Source organism: Rattus rattus, chromosome 12 (assembly GCF_011064425.1).
Source record: "Rattus rattus isolate New Zealand chromosome 12, Rrattus_CSIRO_v1, whole genome shotgun sequence".
NCBI classification, from domain to species: Eukaryota; Metazoa; Chordata; class Mammalia; order Rodentia; family Muridae; genus Rattus; species Rattus rattus.
The window spans coordinates 69,000,395-69,017,201 of NC_046165.1; the positions used below are offsets into that span (position 1 = coordinate 69,000,395).

At 42.5% G+C, this 16,807-nt stretch overlaps 1 protein-coding gene across 1 annotated transcript; it reads right to left on the bottom strand.

Annotated features, from left to right (window-relative positions):
- Nucleotides 1-210: 210 nt before the first annotated feature.
- LOC116913213 (mast cell protease 2-like) lies at nucleotides 211-2,675 on the bottom strand. The gene is given in 6 exon segments (XM_032917392.1): nucleotides 211-450; nucleotides 844-1,001; nucleotides 1,004-1,103; nucleotides 1,308-1,443; nucleotides 1,959-2,109; nucleotides 2,621-2,675. Coding segments are annotated over 6 exon segments (747 nt in total). The 3' UTR covers nucleotides 211-303.
- Between the last annotated feature and the right edge of the window lie 14,132 nt (nucleotides 2,676-16,807).

Consider the following 16,807-nt stretch of genomic DNA (forward strand, 5'->3'; position numbering starts at 1 on the left):
TGTGGTACACCTGTGCCTGAAAGTAAATTATTCAAGATGGTTAGCATAGAAAGATAGTAACTCAAATCATTTCTTCATTGTGTTAGAGAGGGCAGAGTGATTAGAACCCAGAGTTGAGTCACACAGCTGTTAGAAGTTTTGTTTTTATTGAGATGCTTTACCATCACAGACTTGTGTGTCTTTGAGATTGTCTTCAAGACAACAGGGGACAGTCTAGGGACTGTTTGGGACAGGCTATGTTTAACCCAAAATGTACCAGATGAGCTCAGGCTTGGAGAGTCTGACTCCTGCAGGTCAGGCTTTTCAGCTACTTGTGTTTAGGACTGTATTAATCCAGGGCACATATGGGGAGATTCGGGTGAAGACTGCAGGGGGCTTTGCATCTTCTCGTCCATGAGATACAATACCATGGGCCACACCAGCACACAGTAGTGGCCCCCCGGAGTCTCCCTAATAAGTAAGAAAAATCAAGGTATGAGCAAATATAGGATTCCCATATACAAGCTCAAAGATAGGTAATCCTGGAATGAGGTACAAGATCCTGGCTGGCTATGGGTCATAACTTAGGAATTTAATGCCTGATTCCCCTCCCTCTGTCCTTGCCCCAGTGCTAACATGTCTCCCTTTACTCCCTTCCTGTCTAGTGTCTAGCCATGTGGGAAGGATATAGGAACAGTTTGGGCACAGGGAGATGAGATGGACAGGGACAATGTCGGTTTCCAGAGCCTCAGGGATTGGAGCTAAGGACACAGGCATTAGTCACTGTCATGGGGAGCTGTTTGGCACATTTCCTTCACTGACATTGTCTCCTGATGTGGGGAGGAAGAGCAGGTGTGTACTCACCTCATATGGTGATCTCTTCCTTTCAGGACTGCCCACACACATCTGGAAATTATAGTCATAATCACTAAAGATTTTACAGGCCTCTACATCCATGATTCTCAATTCAACTTCTCTCAGTGTATATGTATATGAGGTAGGATCTGTCACTCCAGTTTGACCCATCCAGCTGCCTGGCACATGGTCCCAGGGTCTATAAAGTCAGAAGGACTGGGCAGAGGAACTACATCCACGGCACGAGTCAACTCAACCTGTTTTTCAAGCTGTTGAGTAAAAGAGAGAAGGGATGGCAAATCAGAGAAGGATGCTTAGACATGGGTCCTTCCACAGCAGGTCCATAATGACATAGAATTCAGGAGTGAGTTCTGAGGAAAAGGAATGGACAAGAGAGAATTCAATGGACTACGCCAGGGGGATAGTTAAAGAGGGGAGACCTAAATAAAGGAAGGCCAGATAAAAGAAGGAACCTTCAGTAACATGATGTCATGAATATTGGAAAAGAAGTTGTAATTTTTGTGAATGATTTGCTTTTCAACTTTTATCTTCTGCTGTGTGGATTCTCGCTTGCTCACGTCATGGGCTCCAAGGGTGACTGTGATTTCTCTGTGGATAGAGAAAGAAGCAATGAAAAGTCATATGAGGAGAACTCCTTCCGAGGAGAGGGGCACCAGGTTCTTTCTTCTCTATCCCTGGGCACAGCCCATAGATTAACTTGCGATGGGGGACCCAGGACCAGTGCCACAGGGCTCAGGGAAACACAGAATTGAGAACTCTTCCACACCCCATACCCAGGACTTGCATTCAACTGAACCCATGGTTTTGCACATGGATGAAAGGCACTCTACATGAATTACATGCCAGGTCATGTATCATTTCTGCTACCACTAGGACAAGACGAGAGCTGTGATTTTACTACTGACCAGAGTCCTGCTTAAAGCTCAGACCTGTTAGAATGGATAGGTCACATGAATGATCCAGTGAGAGGCCCTGTGCTTTGTTTTCTGCTCTGTGTTACGAGAGCCCAACTGAAGTTGAAAAGGGCTCGGAGACTTCCCCAAGGATCTGCTACTCTGTGACTCTGGCTCATGGATGTCTTCACAGGAAGAGATGCCTCTTACCTTCCATTACAGTGTGCAGCAGTCAGCACAAATTGACGGCTTACGAGAAACCCACCACAGAAGGTCACATAACCTTTCTCAGTGGTGATCTTCAGATGGGCCATGTAAGGGCGGGAGTGAGGAATAGACTCCACACCACCAACAATCTCCTCTGGAACAAGGAACACCCAGTCCCCAGTCACAAGCTTGCAGGGTCTCCCAACACAGTACTCTCAGAGAAATATGGGGCTAAAGCTGAGCGACTGCTCCAAGCCCACACCACCTCACATGGGGCTCAGGCCCCTCCACAGGTCCTTTGGTCTTTTCTCTCCTGTTTATCTTTCCTCCCCACACCTCCCTGGCGACCATCATCCTTCATTTCAAAATACAATGACCATTAGTGTTTCTGATGTTTTATTTCCTTTAGGCATATCTTTCTACACTCATCCTGTCTTCCTCAACATTAAGGGAAGGCCAGAGAGGAGGTGCCCATCAGAACAGAGCATTTTGATGAAATGGTGTGATGGGGAAGTAGTTTTTCATTATTCCTTGACCTAGAGATTTCCCCTAGACTATTTCAGTTGAGGATCCTGCCTCATGTTAAGGTCTCTGTTCCTCAAACTAAGAGATTAAGGTTGGTTACTGAAAACTAAGAAGTTAGGAAGGATGAAGACCAAACTCACCAGCTCCAGCTCCAGAAGGCAAGAGAAGAGCCATCAGGAATAGTAGGGCCTGCATTTTGCCAGTGGTGCAGCCTGGGGTGAGCTTCTGGTGTGTTCCTGTCCTGGTTCCTGCTTTTATAGCTTCAAAGTAGGAGAAAGGAAGGGCTGGAAACCACAGGTCTGGCTTGGACAAGCTCTATTTTGCTTATCTAGAAATTCTCACGACTCTGCTCTTTGGTGGTGTTGAATCTGTGCCTAGATCTTGAGACTCCTGGATCCCATGATAAGGTAGCAACTGCACCCTTCAAAGAAGCTCCCAGGAGACAGGACAGCAACACAAATGGAGGGGGACCTCAACTGAGCATCATGGAACTCTTCTTGTAAGCATCCAGGTATTGTTGTCAGTTTTGAGACCATTGCTGCTGTGCCTGCTTCAGCAGCACATAAACTAAAAATTTTAACAATACAGAGAGGCCCAGGATGCACATGAGTAAAATCTCACCTCTGTCACTGTCACACAAGCACCTGTATCTGTAGTGTATGAACATATGGGTGAGAGGGAGGACATTTTATTTACAAGAACTGGTGGTGGGCTGGTTTAGTCTGAAGACTCTTGTTTGTGTTGACCAGTGCAAGGATTTCTCATCTTTATTAAAATAATTGGGAGATGATGGAATGTGACTGTGAGAAATGAAGGTGTTTAGAGAGTGTATTGAATACACAGTGTGGAAGGCATGATCAATACCTTAATGTTCCTAATGGTGTGAACCTTTAATATAGTACCTCATATTGTAGTGAACCTTGCCACAAAATTATTTCGTTGCTACTTTATAACTATAATTTTACTACTTTATGAATTTGAAGGTAAAATATCTAATATGCAGGATATGATATTTGACCCCTAAAGGGGTCATGGCCCACAGGTTGAAAATAGCTGCTGTAAGTAAATGTCCTGATTTAATTATACTAATGATCTCTTTGTGAGACATTGTAATACACATTTAGGGAGAACTCAATGCACTTTCAGGATATCACAGACTAAAAGATCTTGAGTATCTGCCATGCAAGACAAGGCTTTGGGTGACCACAAATTTAGAGCCACAGATTAAAAGAGTGTACAGACATTGCTCACTGGGTCAAAGAAGATGATGAGCTTGGACATAATTTTCTGTTCAAAATAAAATTGAAAACTTTTTTACAGATGAAAACAACTTGTTCTGATGAAATTTCAATGAAAAAGTTATTGTGCGTATAGATTAATATAACACAAGCATTCGTTCAGACTCCAAGACTATCCATCTCGAGGAACCACATAATTGGACTTGATCTTCTGGAATCATGGAGCCTTGCAACCAAAAGAAAGAGATACCCATAAGCATACAAGAAGCCTACAGAACTCCAAATAGATTGGACCAGAAAAGAAACTCCTCCCGTCACATAATAGTCAAAACACCAAACGCACAAAATAAAGAAAGAATATTAAAAGCAGTAAGGGGAAAAGGTCAAGTAACATATAAAGGCAGACCTATCAGAATCACACCAGAAGATCCTGGACAGATGTCATACAGACCCTAAGAGAACACAAATGCCAGCCCAGGTTACTGTATCCTGCAAAACGCTCAATTAACATAGATGGAGAAACCATGACAAAACCAAATTTACACAATATCTTTCTACAAATCCAGCACTACAAAGGATAATAAATGGTAAAACCCAACATAAGGAGGCAAGCTATACCCAAGAAGAGGCAAGAAACTAATCGTCTTGGCAACAAAACAAAGAGAAGAAAAGCACACAAACATAACACATCCAAATATGAATATAACAGGAAACAATAATCACTATTCCTTAATATCTCTCAACATCAATGGCCTCAACTCCCCAATAAAAAGACATAGATTAACAAACTGGATATGCAACGAGGACCCTGCATTCTGCTGCCTACAGGAAACACACCTCAGAGACAAAGACAGACACTACCTCAGAGTGAAGGGCTGGAAAACAACTTTCCAAGCAAATGGTCAGAAGAAGCAAGGTGGAGTAGCCATTCTAATATCAAATAAAATCAATTTTCAACTAAAAGTCATCAAAAAAGATAAGGAAGGACACTTCATATTCATCAAAGGAAAAATCCACCAAAATGAACTCTCAATCCTAAATATCTATGCCCCAAATACAAGGGCACCTACATACATAAAAGAAACCTTACTAAAGCTCAAAACACACATTGCACCTCACACAATAATCGTAGGAGATTTCAACACCCCACTCTCATCAATGGACAGATCATGGAAACAGAAATTAAACAGAGACGTAGACAGACTAAGAGAATTCATGAGCCAAATGGTCTTAATAGATATTTATAGAACATTCTATCCTAAAGAAAAAGGATATACCTTCTTCTCAGCCCCTCATGGTACTTTCTCCAAAATTGACCATATAATTGGTCAAAAAACAGGCCTCAACAGGTGCAGAAAGATAGAAATAATCCCATGCGTGCTATGGGACCACCACGGCCTAAAAGCTGGTCTTCAATAACAATAAGGAAGAATGCCCACATATTCTGGAAATTGAACAATGCTCTCAATGATAACCTGGTCAAGGAAGAAATAAAGAAAGAAATTAAAGACTTTTAGAATTTAATGAAAATGAAGGTACAACATACCCAAACTTATGGGACACAATGAAAGCTGTGCTAAGAGGAAAACTCATAGCGCTGAGTGCCTGCAAAAAGAAACAGGAAAGAGCATATGTCAGCAGCTTGACAGCACACCTAAAAGCTCTAGAACAAAAAGAAGCAAATACACCCAGGAGGAGTAGAAGGCAGGAAAAATTCAAACTCAGAGCTGAAATCAACCAAGTAGAAACAAAAAGAACCATAGAAAGAATCAACAGAACCAAAAGTTGGTTCTTTGAGAAAATCAACAAGATAGATAAACCCTTAGCCAGATTAACGAGAGGACACAGAGAGTGTGTCCAAATTAACAAAATCAGAAATGAAAAGGGAGACATAACTACAGATTCAGAGGAAATTCAAAAATCATCAGATCTTACTATAAAAGCCTATATTCAACAAAACTTGAAAATCTGCAGGAAATGGACAATTTCCTAGACAGATACCAAAACCAAGTTAAATCAGGAACAGATAAACCAGTTAAACAACCCCATAATTCCTAAGGAAATAGAAGCAGTCATTAAAGGTCTCCCAAACAAAAAGAGCCCAGGTCCAGACGGGTTTAGTGCAGAATTCTATCAGACCTTCATAGAAGACCTCATACCAATATTATCCAAACTATTCCACAAAATTGAAACAGATGGAGCACTACCGAATTCCTTCTATGAAGCCACAATTACTCTTATACCTAAACCACACAAAGACCCAACAAAGAAAGAGAACTTCAGACCAATTTCCCTTATGAATATCGACGCAAAAATACTCAATAAAAATTCTGGCAAACTGAATCCAAGAGCACATCAAAACAATCATCCACCATGATCAAGTAGGCTTCATCCCAGGCATGCAGGGATGGTTTAATATACGGAAAACCATCAACGTGATCCATTATATAAACAAACTGAAAGAACAAAACCACATGATCATTTCATTAGATGCTGAGAAAGCATTTGATAAAATTCAACTCACCTTCATGATAAAAGTCCTGGAAAGAGGGTTGGGGAAGTGGTAGAAGCACTAGGTCCTGGTTTGGTCCCAGCTCAAAAAAAGAACAACAACAACAACAAAAAAAGTCCTGGAAAGAATAGGAATTCAAGGCCCATACCTAAACATAGTAAAAGCCATATACAGCAAACCAGTTGCTAACATTAAACTAAATGGAGAGAAACTTGAAGCAATCCCACTAAAATCAGGGACTAGACAAGGCTGCCCACTCTCTCCCTACTTACTCAATATAGTTCTTGAAGTTCTAGCCAGAGCAATCAGACCATAAAAGGAGCTCAAGGGGATACAGATTGGGAAAGAAGAAGTCAAAATATCACTATTTGCAGATGATATGATAGTATATTTAAGATCCCAAAAGGATCCACCAGAGAACTACTAAAGCTGATAAACAACTTCAGCAAAGTGGCTGGGTATAAAATTAACTCAAATAAATCAGTAGCCTTCTCTACACAAAAGAGAAACAAGCCGAAGAAAGAAATTAGGAAATGACACCCTTCATAATAGACCCAAAAATATAAAGTACCTCGGTGTGACTTTAACCAAGCAAGTAAAAGATCTGTACAACAAGAACTTCAAGACTCTGAAGAAAGAAATTGAAGAAGACCTCAGAAGGTGGAAAGATCTCTCCATGCTCATGGATTGGCAGGATTAATATAGTAAAATGGCCATTCTGCCAAAAGCAATCTACAGATTCAATGCAATCCCCATCAAAATACCAATCCAATTCTTCAAAGAGTTAGACAGAACAATTTGCAAGTTCATCTGGAATAACAAAAAACGGAGGATAGCTAAAACTATTCTCAACAATAAAAGGACTTCAGGGGGAATCACTATCCCTGAACTCAAGCAGTATTACAGAGCAATAGTGATAAAAACTGCATGGTATTGGTACAGAGACAAACAGATAGACAAATGGAACAGAATTGAAGACCCAGAAATGAACCCACACACCTATGGGCACTTGATTTTTGACAAAGAAGCCAAAACCAACCAATGGAAAAAAGATAGCATTTTCAGCAAATGGTGCTGGTTCAACTGGAGGTCAACATGTAGAAGAATGCAGATCAATCCATGCTTATCACCCTGTACAAAGCTTAAGTCCAAGTGGATCAAGGACCTCCACATCAAACCAGATACACTCAAACTAATAGAAGAAAAACTAGGGAAGCATCTGGAACACATGGGCACTGGAAAATTTCTGAACAAAACACCAATGGCTTATGCTCTAAGATCAAGAATCGACAAATGAGATCTCATAAAACTGCAAAAGCTACTGTAAGGCAAAAGGACACTCGTGATTAGGACAAACGGCAACCAACAGATTGGGAAAGATCTTTACCAATCCTACAACAGATAGAGGCCTTATATCCAAAATATACAAAGAACTCAAAAAGTTGGACCGCAGGGGACAAACAACCCTATTAAAAAAATGGGGTTCAGAGCTAAACAAAGAATTCACAGCTGAGGAATGCCGAATGGCTGAGAAACACCTAAAGAAATGTTCAACATCTTTAGTCATAAGGGAAATGCAAATCAAAACAACCCTGAGATTTCACCTCCTCACACCAGTGAGAATGGCTACAAGATCAAAACTCAGGTGACAGCAAATGCTGGCAGGATGTGGAAAGAGGAACACTCCTCCATTGTTGGTGGGGAATGCAGACAGTACAACCATTCTGAAATCAGTCTGAGGTTCCTCAGAAAATTGGACATTGAACTGCCTGAGGATCCAGTTATACCTCTCTTGGGCATATACCCAAAAGATGCCCCAACATATAAAAAGACACGTGCTCCACTATGTTCATAGCAGCCTTATTTATACAGCCAGAAGCTGGAAAAAGAACCCAGATGCCCTTCAACAGAGGAATGGATACAGAAAATGTGGTGCCATCTACACAAGGGAATATTACTCAGCTATCAAAAAGCAATGACTTTATGAAATTCAGAGGCAAATGGTTGGAACTGGAAAATATCATCCTGAGTGAGCTAACCCAATCACAGAAAAAACACACATGGTATGCACTCATTGATAAGTACATAGCCCAAATGCTTGGAATTACCCTAGATGCCTAGAACAAATGAAACTCAAGACGGATGATCAAAAATGTGAATGCTTCACTCCTTCTTTAAAGGGGGAACAAGAATAGCCTTTGGGGGAAGAGAGGCAAAAAGATTAAAACAGACACAGAAGGAACACCCATTCAGAGCCGGCCCCATATGTGGCCCATACATATACAGCCACCCAATTAGACAAGATAGATGAAGCAAAGAAGTGCAGGCTGACAGGAGCCAGATGTAGATCTCTCCTGAGAGACACAGCCAGAATACAGCAAATACAGAGACGAATGCCAGCAGCAAACCACTGAACTGAGAATAGGACACCCGTTGAAGGAATCAGAGAAAGAACTGGAAGAGCTTGAAGGGGCTCGAGACCCCATATGAACAACAATGCCAAGCAACCAGAGCTTCCAGGGACTAAGCCACCACCTAAAGACTATACATGGACTGACCCTGGACTCTGACCTCATAGGTAGCAATGAATATCCTAGTAAGATCACCAGTGTAAGGGGAAGCCCTGGGTCCTGCTAAGACTGAACCCCCAGTGAACTAGATTGTTGGGGGGAGGGCGGCAATGGGGGGAGGATGGGGAGGGGAACACCTATAAAGAAGGGGAGGGGGAGGGATTAGGGGGATGTTTGCCCGGGAACCGGGAAAGGGAATAACACTCGAAATGTAAATAAGAAATGCTTAAGTTAATAAAAAAAAAAATAGAATGATTTATTGGCCAAATTTAACTAAATTTTCCTATTGTTTCATTAGACAGTTCTTGGAATTGTGTCTTAATCTGAAAATCTGTAAATAATTTGATATATTTTTAAAAGTATTAAAATTTGTTTTTAAAAATAATAAAAGTTGCACATTGTAGTATATTCCTTTCAAAAATTTTCCTCTTTTTTGAACATATAAACAATTGCAGATACTATTTTTGAATTCTCTGAAGTCATTATTGATGGTCGCATGCTGTCTGTAGAACAAAGTTCAGGATAGTGATTTGGGGGTTATTTAGAAAGGGCTGGGATTTAGATGTAGCTAAATAACATTCAGAACTAAGAGTTATGAGTAATTTCACCTACCAGTATAAAATTTGATGGAATGAAAATTGCCCTAACTTTTCTATAGGTTATACATAGTTTTAAAGAAATTCCAACATGATTTAATATGAATCAGGACTTTCAAAAAAAATCTGCCAGAAGACAGGACAGAAACACAAAGGGAGGGGGACCTCGATTGGGGATCATGGAACTGTTCTTGTAAGCATTCAGATATTATTCTCAACTTTGAAACCCATGCTGCATATGTGTAAAAACTCAACTCTGTCATAGCACAAACAACTGCATGTTTACTGTATGAACATATAGATGAAAAGGAGTACATTTTATTTACAAAAACTGGTGGCAGCTGGTTTAGAATGTGACTGTGAGAAATGAAAGAGTGTGGACTGTATATTGAGTACACAGTACGTAAGGCATGAACAAGACCTTTAATTAAGTGAGTGGTTCTCAACCTACCTAATAATGTAAACTTTTAATACAGTATCTCAATGTATGTGGTGAACCCAGGCATAAAATTAATTTACTGTTACTTTATACGTTTAATTTGGCTACATTGACAAATTTTAATGTGAAACATGCAATATGCAGGATATATGATATTTGATCCCTGAAGGGGTCATGACCCACAGTTTGAGAAGAGCTTCAATAAGTGACGGTTCTGATCTAGTCATAGTAATAGTAGCTTTAATGTTGTAATACACACTTAGGGAGAAGTCAATCGACTTTCAGGATATCACAGAATAAAAGATCTTGAGTATCTGCAATGGGAGACAAGGCTTTGGGTGACCATGTATTTATAGCCACAAATCATGAGTGTCCAGACATTTGCTCACTGGGTCTACATACTCAGAAACATGGTCAAAGAAGATGACGGGCTTGGACATAATTATGAGTTGAAAATCAAATTGAAACTTTTTGTTTACAAATAAATTTATTGAGATCAAATTTCAAATAAGAAGTTATCATGCAGTGAGATTAATGTAACACACACAAGCACTTGTTCAGACTCCAAGACTATCCATCTCCATGAACCATAACTGGACTTGACGTTCTGGGATCATGGAGTTCTACAGAAAAACTCTAGGTCTGGTAAAAAGAGGTATTGACTGTCATATGGGGCCTCAGCTGGTTCCCAGGCTTGGACCTGACAACTCAGACCTCTTTGTATGATGGAGACTGGGTGCCCCTGAGGAAAGTTCTGGCTCCAACTCTGTCCTGCATTTCCTTCCTTTGCTTCCTCAGAGCTACAAATGGCTGTCTAAGCACAGTGATATGAATTAGAGAAATAAATACATTAATTTTTTTTACTACTGAGCATTTGATCTGACCTGATAATACTTTTTAAAGACCCCAAATTCTTCTGTGCAGCCCAGAAAGAGGAAAGGCCTTGGGATGGTCCACACACATGGTCCCAAATGAACATTCTCATTTTTTAACTTATGCATGAAGAGGTAGGAGAGACATAGTGATCAATTGGCATCAGCCACATAGTGGTTGCCTGATCCAGGAAGTGACATTACAATAGAAACTAGGGGGAAACATCCCAACACCTCTTTTTACCAAAAAGTAAACCAGGGCCTTGGTATACACGGAGTTCTCCAGGATTGAATGATACAGAGGAGGTGATTTCCTGTTATTCCTCCCTTCAGGGTATCTATTGCATGTTGGAGAACTACAGTGGATTATTGTAAACTCAGCTGGGTAGTGGCTCCTGCTGAAGTTGCTCTTGGTGTGTTTTTATTGTTTTATTGTTGTTGTAAATGACACATCTGTTGCAGTTCTCAATGAAGAATGCAAGGACATACATCATTAGGGGCACTAGCGGCTACTGCAGGGAGCCCAATCATGTCACACTGAGGGTATTGTGCTCATTGGAATTGGAGTGCAGGAGGTAACACCTACTCTAGACACGCTGGGAAGGCACAATTTTGTCTCAAAGTAGGAGAAAGGCTAAGAGCATTGTCTTTAGAGAAGTATCCATGGTCAGTGATCTTTCACATGCCCAATTTTCTCTTCCTAAGGAAGGTTGTTGCATCTGGCTGGATCCATCTCTACGGATGAGGGAAAATCCCCCCTGTGTATTTAGATGGGGGGTTGACTAAGAAGAAACACAATCTCACAGGATGGCTCCCTCCTGTAGCGTACCTGAGTGTGCATGTTTGGAATAATACAATCCTTCATGATGATGGCGCAGAAGATGGTGATGTGCAGAAGTGAATCCAAAATAAAAGCATCCTCACATTTCTAGGAAAGACCACCGAATCTATAGCCATAGTAACAAGTAGAAGCTAAAACCATATTTTCTACTCCCTTTCTCTTTTGGTAAATGCCTGTGCACTTGTGAAAAGATTGCCAGAGACATCTTCACCTCTTCCTGTCCTGAGACAATTGTTTAAGTCTAAAATGTTTGTTTTAGAAATTTATTTCAGGAGTATTGTATTTAAGCACTATCCTGCCTCCCTTTCCCCCTCACAACCTTTCATGTTGTATTTTCATTGTCTTGTGGGGAAGACCACATGGTGGGGGGATGAATGGAGGCCTTCAGCTCTAAGCCCATGGCATGGGGGACTAGTTTGTGGGACACAGCTGAGATCTACACCTATAGACTCTTCAGAATCTTACTTTTCAAAAGAGAACTAAATACTATAATAACGGGAAAAGGTATGTCAGTCCTTAGAGACACTGAGCCTACTGGAGAAGAAAGGGGGAGGGCAGGCAGAGGATTAGAAGGAGGAGAGTAGGATGAACTTGGTGAGTATCTTCAACTTTCATTAGGAATGCAACATGGACAGTGGGACAGTCCTCCCTGAGTCACCCAAAAGCCAGAGGCAGGAGTGGGACTCACAGGGATGTGCCCTGCTCACACATGGGCAGGCTCAATAGCAGCTGCCTCCTTGCTGAGAGATGGCTTAGGAACATGATATGGTCCCCAATGAGGGCCCTGTTTAAAAAGAGCACACAGTTGTGGTAGGGTCTCTTACGTCTGGGATGCTTCTCATACGATTCTATGATGCTATCTGTCACTTGTCTGATGGTCTATCAGTTCTCAGTATCAGTCCAGGCTCACCAGACAGTTTCGTCATCTTAACCTACAATCTATTCATGGTTTCCTCATATCTCGCGGGCGGTTGAGGAGCTACACTAGCACAGTCAGTCCTTTTCCCAGGACTCCGTGAAGCTCATCTAGCGAACCACTGCTGCCAGTGTGAAGCTCCCCAGCTCCTGACCCAGTGTGACAGTCAGAGGCCCCGACCTCAGTGAATGCTGTTATCCCTCCTGTGGCATCTTTTAGGGTGGTCAACGCCTCAATGGAGGGCCACTTGGGACTCCTCCATTAGCTCTTCAGGATCAGAAATCAAAGATTTCCCAGATACGGTTTTTCAATGTTTTGGGAGTCTGTTTCATGCCCCCATTCTCTTTCTTACTTCCTTTGGATTTGGAGAAGCAAAGTGGTATGACCTTCATAACCTTATGGATTAGAACACAAGGAGGGCTGATAAACCAAGGTTTCAGTTCGACGCTTCTAGAGCGGAGGTCAATGTGCTCACTTAGTGTTTCCCATCTGACAACCCAGACCTGAGTGGAACAGAGAAGAACAGGGATAAAATGGGTCTGGAAAGAGGTGAGAAGAGGCTATTTACTAAGACTTCTCCTTTTTCTACCCACAGGGAGATTCCAGGGACAATTTGGTGGTTTTTTTTGGTGTGGTTTGGTTAGGTTTGGTTTGGTTTGGTTTGGTTTGGTTTGGTTAGGTTTGGTTTGGTTTGGTTTGGTTAGGTTTGGTTTGGTTTGGTTTGGATTGGTGTTTTGTTTGGTTTGGTTTGGTTTGGTTTGGTTTGGTTTGGTTTGGTTTGGTTTGGTTTGGTTTGGTTTGGTTTGGTTTGGCAGTCCTCTCCAGTATATGTGTTGACGTCCTCATAGCAGCTCGTGTATGCTGCCTGGTTGGTGGTTCAGTGACTGAGAGATCTCGGGCATCCAGGTCAGTTGAGACTGCTGGGCTTCCCATGGGGACACCCTCCTCCTCAGCTTCTTCCAGCTTTTCTCTAATTCAACCACACAGGTTCTCTGAGGACCTTTTGTGTGTGGTGCAGTGGCCCAGGGCATTATCAGTTATACCTTGTGTGCTTGGACACCCCCTCGATATTCACCAGAATCTCCAGCTTTATACTTTGGATTCAGAAAACAATGAAAACTCTTTAAACAATCCTCGAATGCCAACGCTGTGTCTGGGCCAGTGTCCTGCATCCTGGTTTACAAATATTTGAGTCTTAATAAAGAAATCTGTAGGGCTGGAGAGATGGCTCAGTCATTAAAGGCTAGGCTCACAACCAAAAATATAAGAAATCTGTCTGCAGGAAAGAGGTGACATTTCTTCCTTTCATGGCTGCAGAGCTTAAAACAATCTTCTGCACCACCTTCTTCTTCACTCTCTTTTGTCTCATGGTTTCTCTCCTCAGATACTCTCACAGAGTTCCTGCATGATACCTGTTCACTGTCCCCATCATAAGAGCACATATCAAGGCTCTTAAAGTCAGTCCTAGAAAGTGCTACCTTTGCCTGGGATGCCCTCTTTCTTTCTAAATTCTTCTTCATATTTAACAAGGGTGAAAAAGATCAAAAGATTTTGCCTCACCCTCTCCTTTGCTCTATGGACTGTCTATAGTCCTGGGAATCCCAGCAAGTCATGAGACTTCCCCAGGTCACCTGCCCCAGCTCAAGCAAGGCCTCTCTATCAGACTGTCACCTCATCTTAGAACTGTAGCCACTTCTCCTTACCTTGCCGAAAGGGGTACAGGAGATAACACAGGACAGTCCCAGTATGCAAATCAGAAACTTGAGAAGGGGACCAAATTGTTGAATGCCCACTCCAGTATGCAGACTCATTGCTCTGCAGCAGGGCCAGGTCAGCACCTCTCATATAATATTTCTTGGCTCAGAGCCCTGGTGTGAGCTTAGAGTCATTAGCAAGCCACTGACTAACTAGTGTCTTAGTCATTTTGTGTGTACCTATTCATGGAGGCAGCATGAAACCTTTTATAACACACACACACACACATATAAACAATTTTTCGCATGTACTCCATGCATAGTAAACACTGTCAACTCCTCTCAACTCCCTAACATCCCTGTACATCCTGGCTCTCCTCACAAATATCTCTCATGTTCATGTCTATGTGCTGAGTTTTGTAACCCACTAAGTTAACAATGTCCAGCTGTGTAACTGAGTTTGGAGCTTTCCATTGGAGCCTGACTGGCTCAGCAGAGGACACTCAACTAAACACAGTGACTTCCTCCTCCCTTCCCAGAGTATGATTTCTTGTTTAAGCTGGATGCACAGACCTTGCCTTTCTGAGGAAACTCCTACTTGGTCTTTGTTATTTTCCTCTCTCTGCCTGTGTCAGTCAGTGTCCTTCTGTCTCTGCCTGCTCCTTCACACCACCCCCGCCCCCCTCACAGCCTCCTCCACATCAGCTGGGAATGAGGTCGCTGTGCCCAGGGAGAGGAAAGCAGCTGAGAGGAGACACACACTGCAGTCTAGAACCTGGGTCCTTAGTGAGGTTTATTGACATTTAGGGACCTTCTGTGGCCTGTAAGACCCTCTGGAAGCCCAGGGCTCTGGCAGGGCTTCAGCAGGAAGTAGACAGGCCAATCACATGGCACACAAAACCTGCACTGTTCCAGCTCCAGATTTCCTCATAGGCCGGCCTGAGCTCCAGAGTTAATAATTCTCCCTCAAGATCATTTTGATCCAGGCCAATAATGGGAGATTCTGGTGAAGACAGCAGGGAGCTTTGCACTGCCTTGGGCTATTGCAGCACAGAGGAGAGGTCATCCAGACTCTCCCTGTTGGGGGTGGGAAAGAGAGGAAACTCATGAGTGGATAGGAGCGAGCCTCTCCCTCTTCTATGTACCCATTTCAGCTTGCAGTTGGGTCTAGGGCTTAATGCCCCATCTTTCTCTGGTGGAGGGCAGTCAGCTTACCTTCCTCATATCACCCCATGTTCTCTGCACAGCAGACTGAGTAACCCAGGGAGACCCCGGGAAGATGGATATTTTGTTTCCTCACTTAGTGACTCCTAAACTAACTGGGAATAGTTGACAACCTTCTGCCCTTCTAGAACTTTAGCTCCCAGGAGTGATTTCAGGGAACTCTAGTAAGAGGATCACTTTGTATACATTTTGCATCTTCTTGGGGTTGCCCACACACAGCTGGAAATTGTGTTGAAATCTGATGAGGCATTCACAAACTTAGAGTTCCAGGTGTCTCATCTTTACTTCCTGCAGTGTGTCGAAGACTGGTTCATTCAAGTTTGTTCTACACCACCTGATTGCCCTGCACATTAACCTCCATTTTTCGTCCTCAGAACAGGTGTTTATTGTCCAAGGAAGAGACAGAGAGAAAAGAGCAAGTAAAGGAGAAAGCCAAGGATAGGATGGGAGCACAGGGACTTCGATGTGAGAGTAAAGAGGTGGAGCGATCATTTCCTCAGACTCTATGTGCAATTTAGTGTCATTCCATTAGATACCTTGTTACTTTCATAGCAATGATATCAAATAGTTATTACTGTTTCAGTGTGTTTACCTGACCTTTGGGGTTTACAGCTTAGAATTAAATCTTTCTGATTACAAATTAAGGGTCCTTTCTGCTCAACCATCCAAGAGAAAGAGACTTGGTAAGTGTGAGGGGAGGGTTAGGGTTAGGGGTATGAGGTAAGCAATTTGCTCCAGAAGGCTGGGTTGGTCCTAAACTACAAACTACACCATTGTCTGAGAGTTCACACTTCCTCTTTTTTGTTAAAACTACCCTGGGAAATACCACTACTGTCTGTTTACAAATGTAGACTTGAAACTGAGACCAGGATCACACTGCCTTTAACTGTTAAACACATTTTAAGTGTCTGCTCGGTGCTTCCCTGGACTCAGAAGAAGGAGTGTAATGAAGAGAAGGCCACACAGTGGAGTGCCATTTCTCTTGGAGACCTACAGGAGGTTAGTTCATAGGTGGGAATTTAAGTGAAGCCCTGTGTTTTCATTTGCTAATGTTGAGAGCTGTCCTCTGACATCACATCACTAGCAGGGAGGAGGAGGATCTGGAGCTGGAGAGGTCTCGTCTGGTGGCTCTGCATCAGTGAGACCAAGTCCCAGAGCCCAAGACAAGGTTTTTCTCCTGTGTCATTGAAAGCAGAGGGGCAGGTCACATAGAACTGGGGTGTCGGCTGCACAACAGGATGGCCCAGGTCCTCCAGCCTTGGGTGATGTTTCTTGTCTTGGCTGATGGTGAGGGAGAAGAAAAGATTCAGTCCCCAGCAGGACATCAACCTCATAAAAACTGACCCCATGATTTGCCTGCATTCTCTTTTTCTGCTATAGTTTCCCAGAATTCTGCTGTCTCTGCTGCCTCCCTTGTCTGCTTCA